This window comes from Phyllopteryx taeniolatus, chromosome 9 (genome assembly GCF_024500385.1).
Source record: "Phyllopteryx taeniolatus isolate TA_2022b chromosome 9, UOR_Ptae_1.2, whole genome shotgun sequence".
Lineage (NCBI taxonomy): Eukaryota > Metazoa > Chordata > Actinopteri > Syngnathiformes > Syngnathidae > Phyllopteryx > Phyllopteryx taeniolatus.
In genome coordinates this window covers 21,422,468-21,445,288 of record NC_084510.1, presented here as the reverse complement: position 1 = coordinate 21,445,288, position 22,821 = coordinate 21,422,468, and the positions used below count along the sequence as shown (strand labels likewise).

The 22,821-nt window shown below is 41.3% G+C and overlaps 1 protein-coding gene across 11 annotated transcripts in view; it reads left to right on the top strand.

The window, feature by feature from the left end:
• atp2b2 (ATPase plasma membrane Ca2+ transporting 2) overlaps window positions 1-22,821 on the top strand; it is a 122,085-nt gene that overhangs the window by 77,810 nt on the left and 21,454 nt on the right. For all 11 annotated transcript variants that reach the window (XM_061783481.1, XM_061783480.1, XM_061783479.1 and 8 more), the window contains 6 exons: window positions 1,166-1,327; window positions 4,626-4,840; window positions 4,911-5,153; window positions 15,600-15,841; window positions 16,160-16,394; window positions 22,641-22,820. In XM_061783481.1, coding sequence (XP_061639465.1) covers window positions 1,166-1,327; window positions 4,626-4,840; window positions 4,911-5,153; window positions 15,600-15,841; window positions 16,160-16,394; window positions 22,641-22,820 — 1,277 coding nt within the window. The remainder of the gene's footprint in view (window positions 1-1,165; window positions 1,328-4,625; window positions 4,841-4,910; window positions 5,154-15,599; window positions 15,842-16,159; window positions 16,395-22,640; window position 22,821) is intronic.

The following is a 22,821-nucleotide window of genomic DNA, read 5'->3' as shown; positions in this document are numbered from 1 at the left end:
TATTTCAGATTGATGATAAGAATGATTTTCTTTTTGAATAGAAATGCAAAGAACTACAATAAAGAAGGAAATAAATATTGGGGCTTCACACTTTGAGCGCGAGAAATAATAACCAAATACAGATTGGTAAGTGAACCCAAACAGAATAAATAATAACAAAAATCTAATTAGTACACTTACAAATGATATCAAGAACACTGTTAAGTTAGCAACATTTACAAAGTTAACATACAGTATACTGTATCTTCCTGTATTATGCTCTTATTCTGAAAGAGAAAGCCTACAATGTCCGGTAACGGAAGTACTGTATTTTACTTTGCGATCCATATGTGTAACTTTGACTTACCAACTTCACATGGAACACTAATAACGCATTTTTGTGCAACAAGTAAAGGCTAATACTAACAAGGCACTTGTGTGTCACCACTTACTTTGGCATTGGCGCACACAGCAGAAGGAAATGTATAGTCTGGTACACACAAGCCACCGACTGAGTTGCACGCTCTGCTTGCAGCCACACCGACGCCACTGCCCGTGCGCAAGCCGTGAAATGGGCCGCTCGAATAACAAATATGCATAAACACAAAAGTGATAAATACTTGAAACACCTACATTGTACAGATGAACATATAGTATTTTCTCTCATAATGAATAACCCTGGGGCATTTTCTACAAGCTGTATGTGTATCGTTTGCATGGAGACAAGTCCTAGAAACATATTTTGATGAAGGCGTGACTACCACGCAGTAGGCGCCCACCTCATATGCGCAAGCCTCACAGACACAAGGAATGGGCTAATTGTCTTGCCACCACACTACAATGAGAACGCCCAATCTCATCTGATTTTGGAAAAGGCCGGAACAGTATAGTGGCCAAAAATAGAGGGCCGCCTATTGAGTACCCCTGGTCTATAGTCTGTTATTGGATGCATGCGTATAGAATTTGAAATCCCATCCTGGACCTTTTTACGACCGTATATGTATGTTGGCCTACATGGTGGCATTGATCATGTTCTTCCCAAAGATAAGGAAGCTGCATACCTACTAATTACCTCCTGTTTTGATTTCTCTTTGCTACACTCTGACTTCATTTTTCCTCCTTTTTGCGTGCCCTAAACTCACTGTTCCTGACGCTGTTGCTCGCTCTGGTTATGTGCTCTTTGCAGTGAAGAAGCAAGATGGCGCGGCCGCCATGGAGATGCAGCCCCTTAAGAGCGCCGAGGGTGGCGAGGAGGAGAAGGAACGGAAGAAGGTGTCCATTCCCAAGAAGGAGAAGTCGGTGCTGCAAGGGAAGCTCACCAAGCTGGCCGTCCAGATCGGCAAAGCAGGTACCGTCTGACAATAAACAATTACAGTAGAAGCCCTCAAAATCATACAGTTGGGAATTCAACCATAATTTTCTGGAAACTTTCAAGATTGAACAGTCATTGTGCCACTTCAGTTTACTAAGCACCTAAATGATTAATTAAAAAAACAATACTTTTTTTTCTGCCTTTTTAAAAGAAAATCAATGTATTTGTTTTAATTATAGCATCATACACGCAATTTATTTTTGGTTGTCTTTCATTTTTTCTTCCACAATTAGTTTATTAAGACCTTATTTAATTCATTTAATTAATTTCTTAATTATTTTAATAATAATAATAAATTAATACATTTACTTCAATAATATTTGGGGTCATCTCGCCACATGTAATGCATCGGTATAATCGGTCATTTTAATAGGCTGTCCTCCCAAACACAAGTACTTAAAAAATGAACATATATACACACCACACAGAAACATTTTTTTATTTGTTTTTTGTCATTTGTCAGCCCAAAATTTGCTAAATTGAAAACTTTTTACAACACATTTTATTTATGTTCTGCTATAGAATGATTTTGTATTCTTCAAATTGAGTCATTAAATGTAAAAAATATATCCCGTGTATTTACATGGACAAGCCGAAATGAAAATAAAATGAAGATTCAGGAATAATTGGGCTCTTTATTATCAGTCTAAAAAATATTTCCCTGATATTTAAATGCCTCTCCTGGGATTATTTCTTCTTGTCTAAAATGGCCTCATACCATGTTGAGTCTATTTGGCTTGCCCTTGACAGTCTGCTAATGTGTTTTCTCATGGAGTTTTTAAAAATAATCTTGTACGTGAGGACCTACACACATTTCTAATACAATTTAGGGTGTGAAGGAGTGTGTGTGTGCATATTGGCAGGCATTTATAGCACAGCACACATTCCAACATGCCCACATTGTGGGTGTTATCTCTGCAGCAATGGCGTGTAAAATGCATGTAGTTTTTTTTCTGAACTAAGTCCTTAAAAGTTGCATAAGAAATAAACTATTTTTGATGTACTATTTCAGTGGAGAAGCTTTTATTTCTTCCGAGAATTCCTCAAAGAAAGTCCTTGTTGTCATAGCGACACCGTTACATCAGCCGGTCGGCGTGAGTGACGGAATGAGGACGTGGTGTCAGAACAATGCAATGCTGCGGATGGATTAGCATACACATGGATCGCCGGGTGCTTTCGGCACAGACTGTGTGGACTTTGCTCACTGCGGGAGCTTGTGATTGTCTCGTGTGTGTGCTTTATGTTACTATCGCATTGCCGTGCACTCTGCCTGACACCCAGTGTGGCGGCTGCTAAGCACCATTTGAAGCTTTGCGAGGTGACTTTGGGTTCAGTGTCAGGCACGAAAAATATACTTTCCAGCGGGACGTATGGCGACGCATAGCTGTTATAAATTCTGGGAAACATCATTCGTTGTCTTTTGTTTTATTTATTTCTTGCCAGACATGGAAAAATTGCATTGAGCAGATGCATGTAAGGCAGTTCACAAGGTCTTCTGAAAAACACGACAACTGATGCCATACGAGCTGTCGTGACTACAAGCATATTGTACAACTGTTGACAGTTACTTGGAACAGAGTATACAAGAATAACTTAGGTTAATGAGCCACATACTGCGTCACTGTGTCTCAAGAAGAGGTTAAATTGCATAGAAGAGATGTGCGTAATGAAGTAGAAAAGGTCTTCCGACTAACACGGCAGCTGATTTCAGAGGAGATCCCATCGTGATAACATACAATTGTTCACAGTGAATTAGATCAGAGCGTACAAAAAAAAATAAAAATAATTAAAAAAAAAAAAAAGGTTAATTATCTACATATTGCTGCACTAAGTCTAAAGAAGGGGAGAAATTGCATTCAGCAAATGAACAAATTGCAGTAAGGTCTTCTGGTCGATACGAGCTACCCTTGTGACCAAAAACATCCAAACGTTACAGTTACTTGGAACATACAAAAATGACCTTGGGTAATGAGTCAGGTGCTTCTTCACCAAGTCTGAGGAAGAAAAACTACATAGAGCAGACTTGAGGAAAACAGTACGCAAGGTCTTCGACGAACAAGGAAGCTGTCACTTGGAAGAGAGCATGCAAAATAGCATTGAGTAATGAGCCACATGCTGCTGCACCAAGCCTTAAGAAGAGGAGAATGCAGTAAAGGTCTTCTGATTAACAAAGCAGCTATGTGTCCCACAAGGCACCTCATGACCACAAACATAGAATTGTTTGCTGTTAATTGGAACAGCGTACAAAGTAATGTTGGTTAATGAGCCACATACTGCTTCACCTTCAAACCTGGGCTAGAGTTTCAAACTATGGTCAGGATGGAGAATTTGTATTTTAACATGAGGCTAGGGTTCAAATTAGTGTTTCAAGCCTGGGTTAGGGTTTCAAGCAGTGGTTACGGTTCCACATTAGGGTTTTGAGGCATGGTTAGAGTTTCTAATTAGGTTTAGGATTTGTTTATGGTGTCAATTTACTATTTCAAGCCTGAGTGAGGATTTCAGGCAATGGTTAGGGTTTCAAATTAGCATTTCATGCCAGGTTAGGGTTTCAAATTAGGATTTGAAAGGGGCTTCAGGTTTTAAAGTAGGGTCTGAACCCTGTGCTAGAGTTTAGAACTGTGGTACTGGTTAACTCATTCACTGCCAGCCCTCCAAGTTAATATTCATGTTGGCACATTTGACATACTTTATCTCTCAGTGTCAGTGAATGACTAAATATTTAAAATAAGAGATTTAAGACAGGGTTTGAGTCTCAAATTAGGGTTTCAAGCCTGGATTAAAGTTTCAAAGTAGCGTTAGGGTTGGTTATGGTTTCAAATTAGCGTTTCAAGCCTGGGTTACAGTTTCAAACTAGAGATGTTTGATACCACTTTCTTCCAGACCGATACCAGTACGGGGATTCACTCTTGAGTACTCACCAATACCAATACCACTAGTATTGGTGGCTGGTATCGGCAGCCTTAAGGAGTACCAGATACATTGAAATAAGGCTGGTACCGGCCTGATACGATACCTGGTTATTGGTACTCGCCCATCCCTATTTCAGTGGCAAGGTTTTAAGTTATGATTTCAAGCCTGGGTTAGGATTTCAGGTAATGGTTGGGGTTTCCAATAATATTTCATGCCAGACTAAGAGGTTTTAAATTAGGGTTTTGAAACTGTTTTCAGGTTTCAAAGTAGGGTTTGAAGCCTGTGCTAGGATTTCCAGTTTGAGTTTAAAATTTGGATTTCAAAGTAGAAACGATGCGTTACACTGTCTGGTATATTTTCCCAGGGTTGCTCATGTCGGCCATCACAGTCATCATCCTGGTGTTGTACTTTGCCATCGACGCCTTCGTTGTCCAGAAGCGTCCTTGGATACCCGAGTGCACGCCCATCTACATCCAGTACTTTGTCAAGTTCTTCATCATCGGCGTGACTGTGCTGGTGGTCGCCGTGCCCGAGGGTCTACCGCTGGCCGTGACCATCTCTCTGGCCTACTCCGTCAAGGTGACCGACGTCGTCATATGTTTTTAATCGACAGGGTTCATAAGACATTTTTTTTTATTTCAACCGACAGAAAATGATGAAGGACAACAACCTTGTGCGTCATCTGGATGCGTGTGAGACGATGGGCAACGCCACCGCCATCTGCTCGGACAAGACGGGCACACTCACCACCAACCGCATGACGGCCGTGCAGTGCTACATTGGCGACGTGCACTACAAGGAGATCCCCGATCCGGGGGTCCTGCCTCCAAAATCGCTGGACCTGCTCGTCAATTCCATCTCCATCAACAGCGCCTACACTACTAAGATACTGGTAAGCATTTTATTTACTGTCTATTTTTTGACGTTCATGTCCTTTTCATTGTTAATTCTATTCACTGGTATTGTTACTGTGCTAATCCATGACAATCTTATTTAAATTATACATTTTATAGACTAAGACAAGGGTCAACAACCTTTTTGAAGCTGAGAGCTGCATCTTGGGTTTTGATTTATGTGTTAAAAAAATTAATTAGGGGTTTAAGTCAAGGTTAGTGTTTTCAGATTTGGGTTTAAAGCCATCTTTAGGGTTTCAAGCGAGCGTTAGGATTACAAATTAGGGTTTCATGACACGGTTAGTGTTTCTTGTAGTTGTCCTATGGTTTCAAGCCCGGGTTAGGCTTTTGGGCAAAGCTACACATTTCAAATTAGGGTTTAAAAGTCTGTGTTTCAAATTAGGGTTACGGTTTCAAGATATGCTTACGGTTTCAATCCCAAATTTGAGTTTCACATTTATGGCTTCAAGCCTGGGTTTGAGATTCAAGCGAAGATTAGAGTTAAAAATTAGGATTCCAAGCCTGCGTTAGGGGTTCAAGCAAAGCTTTAGAGTTTCAAATAAGAGTTTCAAGATATGGTTAGCGTTTCAAAGTTAGGGTTTCAAATTAGTGTTTCAACTAGCTTTGATGGCGGAGTGGATTATATCCGCCTTTATACCATATATAATAACATTCTGACACTTTGACCGCGTTCAAAGAATTTTAGCGCTCTTAAACCAAAGCTTCTTTAGTTAAGACTTGACCAGACGAATATCTGTAGTGAACCGCACACATTCTTTTTCTTCCTTTCCATCATTCAATGGAAAAGGAAGACTTTCATGATGCGCCGCCACCGCCACCTTGGAGACAGGAAGGCAACCAGGCAGTCGGTGTCCTTGGCTGCCTCTTTACATGCAGGAGGCATTCGCTCAAACTTGTCACCTTGAGAGCGCTTGTGTAATTTTGCTCTAATCTGATATTCAGAGTGTAGCAGACCGCAATTGGAGCCAATCTGTCCAAATGCAGCAGACGGTGCGCTCGGTAGATGGATACTCAGAATTGAAAACCAGTTAAAAAAAAAAAAAACTCCATCCATCCACTTATACTGTACCTCATGCTGTCCCTTCGAAATGCTTCCCACTGGGCAGCATTTGATCAAAAACAGTGTACAGACTGGTCGGGCTGAATAAGCTATTACCTGAAATGCCCATTCGAGACACACGCGGGAACGAGTTGTCACTATCGTTTAGTTGGAAATTGTACAAAATGTTCTGCACTACGTTATTAGTTGCTGCACTTGGATTTTGTCACATTGTTCTCCCATGCTTTTCCATGCATCTAACCACATTTAGTAGGCTCTTTAGGAAGTAAAATGTGTTTTTCCGCAGGGGTCTTCAAACTTTGTGGTTCCAGACGTTACCTCCACTGTGCTTTACAATATGGGCTTGTTTGTTTGGACTCGTGTGTTTGGGATCATACTTTATTGTTCAAAGCATTTGCCTTTCCGTCAGTTTGCTAAAGCCTGGCCTTTCTATTCTTCTGTTGTGTCTGTACTTTTGTCCATGAAGTCTTACACAAACTCACTCTGCACTCTGATACCGTCACTCCTGCCGTCTGGATGTTGTTGCTGATGTAACAAACAGTTGTTTAGTTTGCTTGCGAGCGGGCATTAACACGCATAACGTATATAAATATGGATGCATTTATTGTTTAGGAGCTCTTCAATGAAGAAGAAATGGGAAGCATGCAATTAAAGAAGGAAGTTCATCCTGAGAGCTGAAAAAAGGCACATTTCAGATGAATATTTAGCTCATGCCGCCCCCACCACTACCTCGGTGCTCCACCATCCGTGCTGTACGTTAGCCACTGTGTTCTTATATAAGAGGCCGATCCTGTGGGATGCCAAGGTGGCTGTGGAAGTCTTTGATGGGCATCACACACAGCGGCGGCAGCACAAAGCCAATGAAGGCAGCCTTTAATACTCGCATCGTCCCCTTACCGCCTCTCTGTCTTCATAATCCAGCCACTAGTATGCTGTGGAGATGCGTCATCCCATGGGGAGAGGTTCGCACAAATTTAACACAGTACGTACACACACACACACATGCCGTACAACAAGGAAGTATGCGCAAAGGCTACGGCCTGGATGTCATCTTTACAACTGTGTGATGTCAGACAAGCATGATGTACGATGCTCCCATTGAAATACACCTTACAAACATCCACGTAGATATCTTTAAACTTGTGTCCGCCCGAGAAAAATGTTTTTTAATGGCCCGAGCATGCGGTGCAGAGGCCCTCTTGAAATGTCTTATTCACCGTAAATATTCTTCGGCCAAATAAATTGCCATTTTGAGTAGGACTATGACGATACACCAAAGTTAAGATTCAATTACATTTTTTAATCAATTAATTCATCTTAAAAATATGATGTATTATTTATAACATATAATTCATTAATATGATTTGACCGAGTAGACTGTGCCTGTGTTTTCATTTTTTTGCCCACTTCATTTTGGGACGGTGTCTATGAAGGTGAATAAACATGTTCGATGTGGATTGGAGATTTTTTTTGAAAGCACTTACAGCAAATATAGTCTGCGTCTTGTCGACTACACGATTTCCATCACTGTTAGCTGAAAGCTCCCATTCTGATGATCTAAATGATTTTGAAGTGCCTGCATTAACACACGTACGTTACACCTCTACAGCTCTCAAAGAGGCACCAAATGACTTATTAGTCATACTAGCCATGTCGCTTCCTCTCCTCCAGTCCGCTCTCCTAATGAAGTTGAACTAATAATAGCATTAGCGGTTGCCACTATTTTGCTCACTCCAGGCAGATGATCATCACTGGAAAAAGTTGCCACATGACAAAGGAAAAATCTTGCTGAAGAAATTAATCTTCAATCTCGGAGTAATCTTAGAGTTACCCAATTTTCGGTTTCAATACTTTATCATTACAGGGTTAATTTTGAGGTCTTTTCAATACTCAAAAATTGACAGGCTTGGCTCAATAGCGCCTCACCCGGTGAAATGTCATCTGGTGAAATGACATTCAGTAGGCGTGTAGACCTACAAGAGTCTGAAAGCCATACTCGATAAGACACAGAAAACTGCCCATTTTGGGATTCTTTTATCATTTCCAAAAGTCCTGAAAAGAAGAATTTCTACACATTATTTCACGATTGCTAGTGCTACCATGACTTGCCGGTGCCCCAATTTACAAGTTTTTCCAAGTAACGGGGTGTCGTTTAGTGGTCCAGGGAGTTTCAGATTTTCTGCTGCTCGAGTGAAGTGGGAGAAAAAATGGAGCACTTATTGTACTGTACCGCTCTCGCATGCCGCAAGTAGAGCCACAGTCGCCAATGCACGTTCAGCTGTTTATTAAACGGGGCAAAGAGTCGAACACACAAATACAAACTGAGAACACGTAAGGAGCTGCTGTAGGCCACAACTCATGCCCAGATTCTCAAACGCAGACGAAACCTGACTCCGCCTCCTGACGTCACTCACGAGGGGGTTACTTGAGAAAGAGTAGTGTCGTTGGGAAGCGGTTAGTGCAGTGTAAAAGGGGCGTTACATAACTGGTATCCACTTCCTGCTGCCTTGCAGTGCAGTGTATGTGTGTGTCTGTGTGCGTGTATATATATATATATGCGAGCATAAACGCACACAGACACACACATACCATGCCATATATGCCATATATATATATATATATATATAAAAAATGTTATTTATTTTTTTTATTTTTTATTTCATCCATCCATCCATTTTCTACCGCTTATCTGAGGTCGGGTCGCGGGGGCTGCAGCCTTAGCAGTGAAGCCCAGACTTCACTCTCCCCAGCCACTTCATCCAGCTCTTCCGGGGGGATCCCGAGGCGTTCCCTAGTCAGCCGAAGGACGGAGTCTCTCCAGCGAGTCCTGGGTCATCCCAGGGGTCTCCTCCCGGTGGGACGTGCCCGGAACACCTCACCAGGGAGGCGTCCGGCAGGCATCCGAATAAGATGTCCCAGCCACTTCATCTGGCTCCTCTCGATGTGGAGGAGCAGCGGCTCTACTCTGAGAACCTCCCGGATGAGTGAACGTCTCACCCTATCTCTAAGGGAGAGCCCGGACACCCTGCAGAGGAAACTCATTTCAGCCGCTTGTATCCGGGATCTTGTTCTTTCGGTCACGACCCACAGCTCGTGACCATAGGTGAGGGTAGGAAAGTAGCTCGTAAATCAAGAGCGTCACCTTTCGGCTTAGCTCCTTCTTCACCACAACAGACCAATACAAAGTCCGCATCACTGCAGACGCTGCACCGATCCGCCTGTCGATCTCCCGTTCCATTCTTCCCTCACTCATGAACAAGACCCCAAGATACTTGAACTCCTCCACTTGGGGCAGGATCTCATCCCCGACCTGGAGAGGGCACGCCACCCTTTTCCGACTGAGGACCATGGTCTCAGATTTGGAGGTGCTGATTCTCATCCCAGCCGCTTCACACTCAACTGCGAACTGCTCCAGTGAGAGTTGGAGGTAACGGCTTGATGAAACCAACAGAACCACATCATCTGCAAAAAGCAGAGATGCAATACTGAGGCCACCAAACCGGACCCCCTCTACGCCTCGGCTGCGCCTAGAAATTCTGTCCCTAAAAGTTATGTACAGAATCGGTGATAAAGGGCAGCCTTGGCGGAGTCCAACCCTCACCGGAAAAGAGTCCGACTTACTGCCGGATATGCGGACCAACGGGCGAACCCCTTCTCCAAGTCCACAAAACACATGTAGACTGGTTGGGCGAACTCCCATGCACCCTCGAAGACCCTGCCAAGAGTGTAGAGCTGGTCCCCTGTTCCACGGCCAGGACGAAAACCACACTGCTCCTCCTGAATCTGAGATTCAACTTCCCGACGGACCCTCCTCTCCAGCACCCCTGAATAGACCTTACGAGGGAGGCTGAGGAGTGTGATTCCCCCTGTAGTTGGAACACACCCTCCGGTCCCCTTTTTTTAAAAAGGGGGACCACCGCCCCAGTCTGCCAATCCAGAGGCACTGTCCCCGATGTCCTTTCCTCCCACATCCCAAAAACATGTGTGGTAGGTTAATTGAAGACTCTCAATTGCCCGTGTGTGTGAATGTGAGTGTGAATGTTTTTTTTGTTTCTATGTGCCCTGCGATTGGCTGGCGACCGGTTCAGGGTGTACCCCGCCTCCCGCCTGAAGATAGCTGGGATAGGCTCCAGCAGCCCGCGAACCCGTGTGAGGATAAACGGTAAAGAAAATGGATGGATGGATTTATTTAAAAAAAATAATAATTGCCTCTCTCAAGGCAGCACGGTGAACAACTGGTTAGCATATCAGCCTCACAGTTCTGAGGACCGGGGTTCAAATCCCGGCCTCGCCTGTATGGAGTTTGCATGTTCTCCCTGTGCCTGCGTGGGTTTTCTCCGGGTACTCCGCTTTCCTCCCGCATCCCAAAAACATGTGTGGTAGGTTTATTGAAGACTCTAAATTGCCCGTAGGTGTGAATGTGAGTGTGAATGGTTGTTTGTTTATATATGCCCTGCGATTGGCTGGCGACCAGTTCAGTGTGTACCTCACCTCTCGACCGAAGACAGCTGGGATAGGCTCCAACCCGCCCGCGACTCTAGTGAGGATAAGCGGTACAGAAAATGGATGGATGGATATATATTCAATATGAGGTACATACTTTTTAAATAAAACTTGGCTTGAGCCCAAGCGCCAATTTGGTTTGTGAAAATTTGCCTCTGATGCTGATGAACAGCATTTCAGAAAAACAAAACACCACAATGTGATTTCTATTATAAAGCATTGCTCATTTTGACTCTGCACGAGTTTCATTTTGGCCCCATTTGTCATCTGGAGTGTCTTGTAAATGAAGCCACCCCCACGTACTGATTAACATAGTTTGCTCACCCGTCCTTTTTGGGACTCTACAGCCCGACTTCGCATCAGAGTTGACAGAGCATCATTATCATCGACACTTTCTTGAGAGCTTCATCGCATCCCCGCCTTTCCCCCCACTCACACCCGTCACTGCGGATTCCACACTTCCACTGTTTCTGGGCTGTCCGGTGCCACTGGTAATAGAATTCCTAATCATGCACCATTGTGATATATAAGCCCACGCCATTATTACTCATCCACGGTTTGTTTGGCGATAATCAGTCGAGCCTAAAAGGACACTAAGCAGACATCTTTAATGAAATAGGACTAGTTCAGATATTCTTCAGCTAAATTTTCTCATGATTGGCCCACAGGGAATGTGCTGCATCTTCACGGTGAAAGTCATGTTTATATAATTGCTTTTTTCCTCTTTTTACGCACAATATGATTCCACTTATCTTTTAGAAGCATCTCTGGGGAGGTTATTTTTGACTGCAGTAGAGGAAAATGTATGCATAAAGGATACAAAGATCTGTCTTTCGTGACAGGGGTTTATTGTTTATCTCATAAGAAATTCTATGGACATTTTGTGCCATTCAGTTTTTTTACTTCCTTTCTGTTTTCTATTTTTGTCCGTGTCTGTCCACTGTCAGACCTCATTCTGGCTGACTTTATTTTCCAATAAAAATCAATCATAATATAAACAACCACAGAGGAATTATATAAAACTCTCCGGTTGTAGCATAAAGTGTGATCCCCATTCTGCCAAAAAGTAAATAATAATAATAATAATCATCATCATCATAATAAAATTAAAAATAATGTTTATGTTATGATTGTATAGGTGTACGTAATCTTGTGGTCGGTGAGGCTTTACTATATTGTTGTAGCAAGGTTATTGTTGTTTATGAAAATGAATGCCATAATGAAAACTATATTTGAAAAAAACATGTTTGTTAACTGAAATAAAAATTAGTTTTAAAGTAAGATGCCATTTTGTGTTCACAAAAATAATCAGAATAAACCGTAATTAAAACAAAAAAAGAAAAGGAATAGATCCAATTTGCCAAAGGACATTGATTTTTACAATGGAAAAGCTACACAAAAACTATGTATGTATGTACAACGTAATTTCCAAATGATAACAAAATGAAAAACATTAAAAATGTTGTTTTGCCATAAAATGCTTAATTCTATTTTTGTGTGTGGTTTATTTAATTTTTATTTAGTTGTTTAGTTGTTTTGTTGTTTTAATGTTCTTTTAAAAATGTGTCTTTTAGATGTTTTATGTTATTGATTTTAAATTTGTTTTGCCCGTTTAAATTTTGGAATAGGTCTTTTTCGGCATTTTAACAAGTGTATTTTTTAAATAGTTCAACTTTATTTAACAATCTTATCAGATATTTCTTTTATTTTGACTGGTTTATTTTCAAATCAGTTGTCTATGCTTGTTTTACTTTAACAGTTTTCTTTTATTTTTAAATGCTTTACTTGAAATTTGTTAGTTTAAATGTTTAAAATATTTCAATTTATTTATTGACTTTTTATTTCAAAGTTTTGTATTTCAAACATTTTTTGCAGATGCATTTTATTTTTAAACATTTTAGTGTTTTTCTTTTAATTTTGGACGTTTTATTTTATTTTTCAAATAGTTTTAGTGAATTTACAACACCTATATACAATTTACTGCTCCTTGCCCTGATAAAGGACTGCCTGAAATGCGGAGGCCGTGTGGGAGAAGATGGAGCAGGAAATCGGGATCTAGAGCAAGGAGAGTCTGACAAGATGGTGACATGATACTATTCGAGTTTGTCAGACTGCACTCGAGTGACGAGTGTCCTCATCATTAACTGCGAGAACGCCTTAGTGCCCTCCAGCGCACCTCCGGGCTTCAGCCCAGTTGGCCTGCACAACTCATGCAAATAGCTACCGTATCATCCACGAGAGGGAAGGGGGGTGGGGGGGTTGGGGGGCGCTTGTCGAGAAGAAAGGGATAGCGCGCAAGAGAAGAAGCTCGTTGAGAGGGAGGGGAGTGAATGTGAAGATTGAGAAGAAGGAGAAAAGTGGAAGGAACAGGAGGCGTGGATTAGGGAGAGCCTCGTGTGGAACAGGAAGCAAGGTTGCCAGCACTCCCTCTGGCATATGTCCTTGCCCACGGGAACACCCGAAGACCAGGGAGAGGGCAGCTGGTCCTCAGCCCGAGCGGCCCCTGAAACAGGCCAACGGTAGCCCGGTCGTGCCAACGTCGGCCTCTCGGTGCCAGCGATGAAGTATCCTTTGTACTTCAACCTCAGCCCAATCTCACAAAGCCTCTTTCACAGAGACCCGGCAAAAGTGTTGAAAGTGTTGAAAGAGTTGAAAATCCAGCATTTTTCCCCTTGTATACAGGCGAATAAATATTGCCGCAACTGTAGGGACCTTTTGCCTGGAAATCTTCAACCCCCTTTTCTGTGTCGGTGGTGTTTATACTTAGTATGGGAATTGAAAAAATTGTGGGTCACAACCAGTAAAGTATTTAGTGAGCTGCCAATTTCCAAAAATGCATCCAATCAATTCGTAAGCATTTATTCTCGATTTGTCCGCTGCATGCGCCACATACACGGATCCGCTTACTTACTAATTAATAAGTGTATTTCAGCGGCACGGGGATGAATTGCTGCCTCCGCGAGTCAAAATATTGTACAATCCAAGTTCTTACTGTCCTTATTGGGCTTGACAAGTCATTGCACCCCGAGTTGTCATGGTAACGAAAGCCGTCCACACCGGGAGGGGCCGTGGTGACCTGTCGCGTGAGTCAGACTGATTTCAGACAGGCTAAAAAGTACTATAACTGTTGATACTTGGGATATTTTGACAAAAGCATGTAAATATTTTAAATAGTGAATAAAAGGCCAAATATTACTCTTTGTAAACACAAGCACTGCGCAAAAGTGCTGTTGCAATATAAACCACAGCAATTTGATTTAATAACATCATACCAATTGGCTGTTCAATACCTCAAAGTATTTTTCTTCTCCTCTTTCAGCCACACAAATTAGCCTTACAAAAGTTGACGCTAACATTAGCTCCGTGCTCTCGACAACGTTTTGCATTCAGCAAACGTCTTTCACAACTTGTACACAATCATGTGTTCTCCACGCTTTCATCAGGCACTTTTAAAAAAGAAAATCCAAATCCATCCAACGGTTTAATCAATGTGCCCAAGCTTCTTCAATCGTGAGTTAACATTCCTTCATAACCAGCGCTAATGCTTCCTCTCTCTCTCTCTCTCTCTCTCTCTTGCCCTCTCTCTCTCTCTCTCTCTCTCTCTCTCTCTCACTTTTTGTATGCGTTATTTATCTGTAATTGATTAATCAAAATTAACTTCGACCCTAGTTTAATGTTACTGGTCTTCAGCTGAAGTGAGCTGCTTGTTTTATTGCTGGAAAAAAAATCCACAAAGACTACTGGATCCCAGCATAAAGAAAAGAAAAAGAGCAACTCAATATTTGGACTTTCCAGGAAGGAATAATAATGAATGTTGATTCATTTCACCGTGGCCCTATTTACATGACTGCCTCCCAGCAGCTGCCACCAGCCAAGGAGCTCCAGCGAAGAGGAGAAAAAGAAAAAATTCTAATAAAATGTTATCAATTATTTAGAAATCCAATCAGTACTGGCCCGTGTTCACCATTGGACATACAGTATCTGGTTTATGTTCAGCTGTGGGGCAAGATGAAGACTTTACAGTGAGTGTGTGGTTTAAAAACAAAACAAATGAAGGCAGTCTCCTAATGAGCGATAATTACATCAGTGAGACGCTGTCTGTCTTTAGCTAATGAACGGATGGAACAATTGGCCTCATCCACACCGGCTGCTTTGTAGAGCAGGGACCAAAATCACGTAACTTTGTACTAATTATGTTATTATATTTAAAGCTATTTGTACTTAAAGGTTCCGCACTTTGATTCTCTTGTATTTTCACTGCTTATTTCTTTTTACCAAAGTTTTTCGTTTAAAGATTTAATTACACTTCCTCAATTTCACTTTGTTTTGCCAAGCCAGCTAATGATTGTATTTTTTGTTTTTGTCAGCCTGTAGCTTTGGTTGTTTACGTCTACTCTTATGTTGTAGGTTAAATTGACCTGTTATAAAGTTTAAAACGGGAGGAAAAATATCTTAAAAACAGGTTAAATTTTTTGGGGGGTATTTATTTCAATTTTTATGATTACACATGCATGCATTTTTTTTTGTCCAGCAAAGAAAAACAACAGACCAGGAAGGTTAAAGCAGGCTTTCTTGATGATAAATGAGTCTGAATGACAGCATTGCTCGCTATCCTAATGTGATCTTGAGCTGAACAAATGTGCGAAGCGGCTTGCCTAAAAGGACAGTAACGTGCGTCTGATGTTGACATTAATGAGATTTGCGCTTCAGTGCCGCCTGAAAGGGAACATGTATTAAAAAAAGCATCTTGGAAAGCACATTGAGTTACCTTGTGTATGAAATGCGCTATATGAATACATTTGTTTTGCTTTGCTCAGTCAGAACACAAACACTCAAAACCTCTCTTCTTGCATCTCCGCAGCCCCCGGATAAGGAAGGCGGTTTGCCGAAACAGGTGGGCAACAAGACGGAGTGCGGCCTGCTGGGATTGGTGCTGGACCTGAAGCGAGATTACCAGCCAATCAGGAACCTGATCCCCGAGGAGAAGCTCTACAAAGTGTACACCTTCAACTCGGTGCGGAAATCCATGAGCACCGTCGTCAAACTGCCCGACGGGAGCTTCCGCATGTACAGCAAGGGAGCGTCCGAGATTGTCCTCAAAAAGTAAGCAAGATTATCAACACAAGTGCAGATGGGGTGGGGTAGGGCGACTATTTAGAGAAACCTGGAGTCATCACAAATCAGTCCATGGGAACACTTACGCCATTTTCATGAATAATAATCCACTTAACGTAAGATTGTCTTGAATACTGTGCAAGGCCTCTATTTTTACAAATGTTTTTGTAACAACAGTGTTGCCAGTAGAGCCTGACACCGATACAGATTTTAGGGACCAAAAAAAAACAAAAAAAACTCACATCCGCTATATTGGCTGATAACCGTCAATCGTGGATTTTTCAACTTCTTTGTTATAACCCACAGATGCAACCACATTCTGAGCGAGGTGGGCGAGCCGCGGGTTTTCCGTCCACGGGACAAGGACGAGATGGTGAAGAAGGTGATCGAGCCCATGGCCTGCGACGGCCTGAGGACCATCTGCGTGGCGTACCGCGATTTCCCCAGCGAACCCGAGCCCGACTGGGATGACGAAAGCAACATCCTCAGCGACCTCACGGCCATTTGCGTCGTCGGGATCGAAGACCCCGTCAGGCCAGAGGTAGGACGCGGTCGGTTGGTGATGCATTGGTAGCGAGATGATGGATCGCTTCATTGTTGTTGTTCTGTTGTGGTTGTTGGACAGTTGTAGGCCAATCCAACTTGGCTTGAGCCCACTTGACAGCTAAAGTCCAATAAAGTCCACTTTCCTGCTTGCCTTGTTGCTTTGTCCTAGCTCTGGACACTTCAGTCAGCATTACACTCCACAGTTTCCGCTTTGCTGTAACGGCCCGTTTTCTCGACGCACTTCGTTTCCTCTCAATTGAAATCTGTTATTTGTTAGCATGTCTTGTTCGCTCAATGCAGCATGGTTTTTGTAGCTTCCCGCTTGCCCTGTTTCTCGTGCCATAGCTCTGGACACATCAATACTCCGTCGTCTCCACTCTGCTGAAACGCTCCGTTTCCTTGCTGCTCTAAGTCTCCCCTCAAAAAAAATCTATTTGTTGGCATGTCTTGTCCAGACTGACCCATTCAATTGGCACGTTTTTTTGCACTTTCCCGCTTACCGTCTTCCTGTGCCTTAATTGTGGACCGTGCAGTATTGACTCCACAGTCTCTCGTTTGCTGTCACTCTCTCTTTTCTTGCTGCCTTCAGTCTCGTCTCAATTAAATCTGTTATTTGTTAACGTGTCTTGTTCAGATTGATGAATTCAATTCAGCATGTTTTTTGTTTTTTTTTCCCACTTGAATCGTGGCTGTGCCGTAGCTTTGGATGCTGCAGTATTACTGTTATATTGTTGTACTGCTGTATTACTATTTTTCTTGCTATCTTATGTTTCCCCTCAGATAAAATGTGGCACCTTACTTGGAGCCTTAAATAAGGGAGATTCTCATCACCTACATTGCTGTTTTTTTTATTTTTTTATTTTTGCAGTTGTGCCTCCGATGAGGGCTCCTCAAATGCTGCACTATTATTGATTTAAATGCAAACTCTGACCGGCCAATCACATTTAGATCGTTCGAGATTTGTTTCTGTATCGTCCAAAGGGTGTGCTGCCAATGTAGTTATTTTGTTATCTGGTAACTAAACTACCTTTCTTCGTGTAAATAATATATTTTCTCTGGGATGCGGGTCCACTAGTCTCCCTGTCTCCCTTTCACGGTAGTTACTGTACATGTGCAGTTCAGTTACCATGGTTACGGTTCGCATCATCCTTTGATACCGTTGTCGTCAGTGTTTCTTTGCTTCTTGGAAATAAAAACGAATACAGAATAACTAAGAAAGACCTGGACTGGGTACATGACTGAAATGCTCTCAAATCAGCAGCAACAAAAAGACGCTGTAAGAGGTCACCACAAACATCATAATCGAAAATCTTGCCCTTGTGCTTTGTTTTATGGATGGATGCACTGGACATTTGAGATTCTCCTAAAAACGTTCTTATGGAGATTTTAAGACAGCATCCACAACTCCGTACTAGTGATGCCCTTAAATTAATAATATTGGCGTAAACCGAAACACTGACAAAAATATTATGCCAATTATTAGTCAAATTACACGTATGGCTATGACTGCTGAGCTGCCAACCTGTATAAATTCACTTCTACAACAAATTGTCTGAATTTCCATATTTTTAAAATTAGAACAAGAACATTACCGCAGAATAGTTATTGCAGTACATTATGTAATAGGATCAAAATAATTGCATACTGTTCAAAAGAATTGCATACTGTTCAATTACACAACATAATTATTACTCCATAATCATTAATACATTATGGCTTCAATATTAATTAATATTAAATTGGATTAAAAGTCAACATTACAACTCAGCACTCTATTTTACAAACAAACAAACAACATTGCTGATCGATTGGATTTGATAGTCTATGCACAGACAAATGTCTTCTCTTGCATTTCCTGTATCGACTATTGCTGCAGAAATGATGCAAATTTGTCACGGTAGGAGGTCGAAAATGTGTGTTGTGATCATGAGAGAAGATGATGCAGTTCATGGAGTGATGGCAAACTATGGCATCTAAAAAAGCCACTGACATTCAACTCGAGCCATGCGATGAGTCAGCATCGCTCACGGTGCTTTTCTTAGTTTTATATCTGTGACTAAATTATTACTTTGCCATCAAAAGCCCTTTGTCAGTCTTGTTTTTTTATATATAGTTTGAGTTGTCACAAAAGCAAAAAAATATATATATTAATGTCACTTTTCTGTTTGACGTTTCTTTTCACAAAAAGCTTGTTTTCTCTGCCTTTTGATCAGAAACCAGTGTTTTGGGTGAAACTGACATGTTCTACAGCTGATTACTAAAGAATGGAAAAGCTGGAAAAAAACTTTTTTTTTGTCTGGTGAAAGAAGAATCTCCTCTTTCTTTTGGTAGATTCATTTATTTTATTGTCACAGAACACAATATTCCGTGGGCCTTGAAAGCTCAGTCAAAATGCTCTTAAAATGGCTGGCAATACGGGAAAGGGCTGACAGTGTTAAATGAGGCAAAAGCTATTCAATATCTGCTCCTTAAATGTTATACATTATAATTTGTATATATTTGTCTTCGTTTTTTTAGTTAATTTTTAAAAAATTTTAAGAGACTTTATGGACACTATATTGTCGCTGTATGTCTGATAGAACCCTCGCATCTCCAAAATCCCTACTTTTTAGAAAAAAAAAAAAAAAAAGCCATCTCGCTTGAGTTACCAAATACTGCATCATTTAAGTTGTTATTATACTTTATATTGCGCACTAACGTCAACACAACACCACCCAAAAAAAACCATGTTCAATCGCTAATGTAATACGCTAAGAAATTGCAAATGTATTATTCTGTCATTGATTACAATGACGGTGCCAGCACCAGCCGTCCACATCAAAGTCTGCGCTCACACTGAGCTCCGACCACACAAAAAGCCTGTAATACTTCACAAAAGCAAACCACTGTAGTTACATCATCTTCGCAAACTCTTTTTCAAAGGTCTTGGAGCCATGTGTGATGCAATGGATAAAACGACGAGCTGACTAAGCAGTGTAATAGGTGGAAATAAATCTGTACGCAATTTACCTCTGTGGCTGACCGCTTCCTTCTGCGCTGAAGCTTTACAGCTTGCGATTTTGAACAAAACAGGCTTACTCAAATCTAACATAAACATTTTCACAAGTTATCGTAAAAAAAACAAAAAACAAACAAACATCTAGACCTTTAATCTTGAGACGCAGCGTGAGGGATAAAGCAGAGTTTTACAACATTTGGCAGACAGTTCAAGCATTCAAGAGAGTTAATACATTGGTTCTCAAGCTATTTTCAGTGTAAAAATAACATACAGCGTGGGGACAGACCGATAGTATCCATTTGTGAAAAAAATATTAAATTGACCGTATTTGGACATGAGGTTTTCTTATGACAACAACGATATATTTAAAATATGTAGCATTTATTTGCTGTGCTTTTTCTTGTCGCTGAGTATACAGTCTTGAAGTCTTGAATGTGTCTATCCAGCCATCCACTGATCCTTGACTGGTGACCAGTCCAGGATTCTTTTAGCCAAAGTCAACACAGTTAGGTTTCTTTAAATGACCCTGAACAGGACAAGCAGTGCAGAAGATGGATGGATATTGATCATGTGCAAATAAATCTGCAGTATAGTGGTGCTTTCGAAGGACTACTCATAAGAGAGATGAAAAGCAGAGCTGTGCAAGAAGAAGGTATCTGTGTGCAGTGGGACATCTGACCTCGTTTGGCGTCTCTCGTGCAGGTACAGGAAAGCCATGTTGCATTATTAAGCCTCTTCTTTTCATCCTGTTTCCAAACACCCCGCCTCACTCTCAGACCTCCGCTTTTCCAGCCCCTCTGCTCGTCTTCTTTTTCAATTAAATAGATAGCTCGTTTTGATGAGCGGCTAGCCTGTAGGGCTGCCTGAGAAAGGACGTTAGAGATGGGGAAAAAAAATAAAGAAGAAGAAGAAAACACTTGACAGAAAATATAATAAGAAGAATTACCTCAGGAGTCTATGACAATGTTGGCTGAGCAGAGTGCAATTGCTGTTACAGACAATCACTGTTTTGCACCCATGTTGTGCTTTTTGCTTCACCACTTCGCCCCGATGACTGGGGGACATGGAGACCAGAAGTCGAGCAAAACAGACAGCAGGATTGAGAATTGGACAGATGAGAAAAATATGGAACAGCAAGAGCCTCTTTGGCTTTGGTTAAAAAGATCAATGCTTTTTTTTTTTTTTTTTTTTTGTCTTCATGCACATTGTAGGGCAGCAAGGTAGCCTAGTGGTTAGCATGTCTGGATCACATTCAAGATGTTAATGGTTCGAAGTTCGGCTCCTGCCTTTCTGTGTGGCGTTTGCATGTTCTCCCTGTGCTTGGGTGGGTTTTCTCCTGGTACTCCGGCTTCCTCCCACCACATTCCAAAAACATGCATTGTAGGTTCGTTGAAAACTATATTGTCCATAGATGTAAATGTGGGAACTACTTTTTGTTGTTGTTGTTAGTAGGTTGCACAGTTAAAATTAAGAAAAGAAATACAATCAAAATTAGAAAATACCTCCTCAAAGAAATCCTTGTGAAAGTGTCTTGAATTAATAGCATGATGTGAAAACCACGTTCACCACTATTCCAACTTGCCATTTCACCACATTTCTCCAACAAAATCCTCTCTTTTAACTGTTAACATTGTTACATGCTATTCCAAAAAAAATTCCCCCATTTGCAGATGTGTAAATAAACGCCCCTGGCCACTCTTTATGTAACTTTGGTATTTTAATTCAAGAAGCGCATCACCAAATTGTGGTAGCTGTATTAATTATGTTTACAGTTTTTCAAGGGGCAACCCACAGTAAACAAGACACATATAGCTGTACTGTTTACAGTTTTTAAATGGTGATTATTATTATGCTGTACTTCAAATAATAATGCTGAAAGTAAACACACTAAAAGTGCCCATTTACAGTATATATCCTATTGTTCTTAATTCAGTTCTTTATTGGTGTTCCAGCTTTGTGGTAGTGGCATTTCTCAGCATTTGATATTGCAATTTCTAGTTTGAAGTCTCCAAAGTCCAAAGCATTAAAGTCATGTGAGTGATGCAAACGGATGTGAGCGTGTGGAATTTCCAGAAGGATGAAATGATATCAAAATATTTCACATCGTTCATCCGGTGTAATCCGCTCATGCACTAGAGGTTTGATTTTCCTCAGCCACATAATTGCGCTGGTGGATTTCTCTGATTTCAGGGTGAGCTCCTATGCGTTAACAAATAAAAATAAAAAAAGTATGTGGAACATGCCCAAGTGACTCGCGAGTCAAACTTATGCATAGGTCCGCCTCTGTGTTTGTGGATGTGTGGGTTTGGAGAGCACAGCTCGCCCACACTGACCTTTGCCAGAGAAGAGGACATGCTGGCTTCTCGCGTGCATCCATCTCCATACATAATATCTCCCCATGGATCCGCTGTGCTGTTCGACTTCACATGATCACACACAGGCAGCAGAGAAGAACAGTGTGCACTGCTTACTGCACATTGTGTACTTGAACGTGTACGTGAGGAGAGTTTGGGAACAGTGATCATCATTTTTATTGCTTTGAGGCAGAAATCTTTGCGTCGACCAATTTTTGTTGTCGACTTAACTGCCCTAATATACTGTATATTATTCATATTTACTATTGAGAGTCAGAAATTCCCAGGATTTGGACAATTTTAAGTTCAACAATTTTACAATTTTAAGTTAAACAAGGTTTCTAAACCTGCTATCAAAAATCGTTATTGATAAATGTGATTCGATTAATAATTGATTAATCGTTGCACCTCTAGTTGTAAATGCACAAAATGTGATCATATTCTAAACAATATTGTGAACTTACAAACAGCGAGAATTGACATCTCTGTTGTTTGTGCGCTTCTGCAGGTGCGATTCTGTAGGAATTTTCCCTAGGGGAACACTGATCATAATTTTTATTGCTTAGAGACAGAAATTTTTCCATCAACCAATTTTTGGGTCACCATAGCCAATTATTTTTTTTCCCCCAGCCCTAATATATATTATTAATATTTACTGTTGAGAGACTGAATTCCAAGTATTGGACACTTTTAAGTTAAACAATTTTACAATTTTAGGTTAAACCAGGTCTCTAAACCTGCTATCAAAAATCATTAGTGATCAATTTGATAATTGATTAGTTGTTGCACCTCTAGTTGTAAACACACTCAATGTGATCAGATTCCCAACAATATTGATAACTTAGGAACACAGAAAATTGACATCTCTGTTGTTTGTGCGTTTCTGTAGGTGCCGGACGCCATTCAGAAGTGCCAGCGTGCGGGCATCACCGTGCGCATGGTGACCGGGGACAACATAAACACGGCGAGGGCCATCGCCATCAAGTGTGGCATCATCCATCCCGGAGAGGACTTCCTCTGCATCGACGGCAAGGAGTTCAACAGGAGGATCCGCAATGAGAAAGGAGAGG